Source organism: Crocodylus porosus, unplaced genomic scaffold, assembly GCF_001723895.1.
Source record: "Crocodylus porosus isolate Cpor-Errol unplaced genomic scaffold, CroPor_comp1, whole genome shotgun sequence".
Classification (NCBI taxonomy): Eukaryota; Metazoa; Chordata; order Crocodylia; family Crocodylidae; genus Crocodylus; species Crocodylus porosus.
This window is the reverse complement of record NW_017728918.1, coordinates 86,853,207-86,854,826: the sequence shown is the minus strand read 5'-3', so window position 1 is coordinate 86,854,826 and position 1,620 is coordinate 86,853,207. Positions and strand designations below refer to the sequence as shown.

At 47.4% G+C, this 1,620-nt stretch overlaps 1 protein-coding gene across 2 annotated transcripts in view; it reads right to left on the bottom strand.

The window, feature by feature from the left end:
* LACE1 (lactation elevated 1) overlaps window positions 1–1,620 on the bottom strand; it is a 121,929-nt gene that overhangs the window by 111,527 nt on the left and 8,782 nt on the right. For both annotated transcript variants that reach the window (XM_019537863.1, XM_019537864.1), the window contains exon 2: window positions 546–769. In XM_019537863.1, coding sequence (XP_019393408.1) covers window positions 546–769 — 224 coding nt within the window. The remainder of the gene's footprint in view (window positions 1–545; window positions 770–1,620) is intronic.

The window sequence follows — 1,620 nt, the reverse complement described above, 5'->3', positions numbered from 1 at the left end:
GGTTGTTCCTCCCCAGATGTATCACTTTGCACTTGTCAGTGTTGAGGACTTAATTGCTTCAGGCAGTACCATACTCATTTATGGCACTGTTATGGATATTGAAATAATTTAGGTTCACTCATTTTTTGTTTTAAATTATTTTACAAACATTCAGATGAATTAGAATCCTCTTCTTTGTTAAAATAAAAAAAAAGTTGGTATTTGCCTGCAATGTTCACGACCCAAGCAGATCAACATTCTGAAACTGATCTGGCCCTTTTGCTGCAAAAGCAAAATACAAGAAAAGGAGACATGGCAAAAAGTACCTTGGATTCAGTTTCACTTTAACGAGCCCGTTATTCCCATGCAAGAGACATTTTATAAACTAACATCATAGATGTAGGAACAAGTGTCAGGCTATGAAACTCTGATTGCATCCAAAGCTACTCATGAAAAAAGTTGGTTATATAATTGCCACTGCCCTTCTAAACATACCCACCTAGACAGGATGTTTCCAGAAGTTTATAAAGAAAAAATATGTTTGCTATTAATATCATGAGCCTCACCTTTGATAGAAGGTTTTTTGAACTAACACTGTAGCCTTTTAAGCTCTCATGTAACTTCTGCAAACACTGCACAACTTGCCGTTGCTGTTCATCACTCCTCAGATCTTCTTCTTTGATCAGAAAGTCATAGTGTTCCAATGGTCCACTGCAAACCAGCAGGGCTTTAGAGTTCACATCTGATAGAGTTTTAGGAGCTACCTTCTCAGCAGCATAAACTGTGTATGCTGCAAAATAAAAAAATATTTAACTGTTTATAGATCAGTTCCTAAAACTGCCAAATATACTGTAAAACAACACATACCAGGTAGCTTTTTTAAATAAAATAATATGCTATGAAATACTTTTACTTTGTAGCAAGAGGAAAAATCAGATAAATATCCACCAATGTATTGTCTACAATTCTAATATTATAAAAGCCTAAGTCTGTCCGTAACATTTTAATCGCACTCTAACTGGCTGACAAACAGCCAATCAGGGTGTGAAGAAGCATTTGGACAGGTGGCAGCCCACCGCCATGATGGTAGGGACACAGAGCATGGAGTGGGGGGGGGGTGAGGCCTCACCCCACCCCCACCTCCCTCCCCGGTGGCTGGAACATCAGCCCAACCAAAGAGCAGCAGCACTGGCCTTATCCCCCCTTCCCTGCCCTGCTCCCTGCAGGTGGTGACAATGGAGTTGGGGGTAGGGAGGGGAGACCACCAGAGCTGGCCGCACCCCCCTCCCTTGCTCCTTGGAGGTAACAGCGGCAATGGCAGCATGCGGTCAGGATGCTGCGGAGGGGCGAGGCCACCGGTGCTGGCCTCGGCCTGCCCCTCCCCTCCCGTCATCGCGGCCTGCAGGGCTGACTCAGTGGCAGTGGGGGGAGGAGTGGGCCCAACACAGAGAGGGAAGGAGCTGTCTTTGCACCCACACCCTGCTCCTTGGAGCCGGTGGCGCCATGGGGTGAAGTGGGCCCAGACCCCGTGGTGGGGGTGGGGAGGGAAGCGGCCCTAGCCCCAGCTGGTCGTGGGCCCGGCCCAACCACAATAGCAGGGAAGGGAGGAGTGGGCCTGCACCTGCTCCTGCCCTCCCCCTG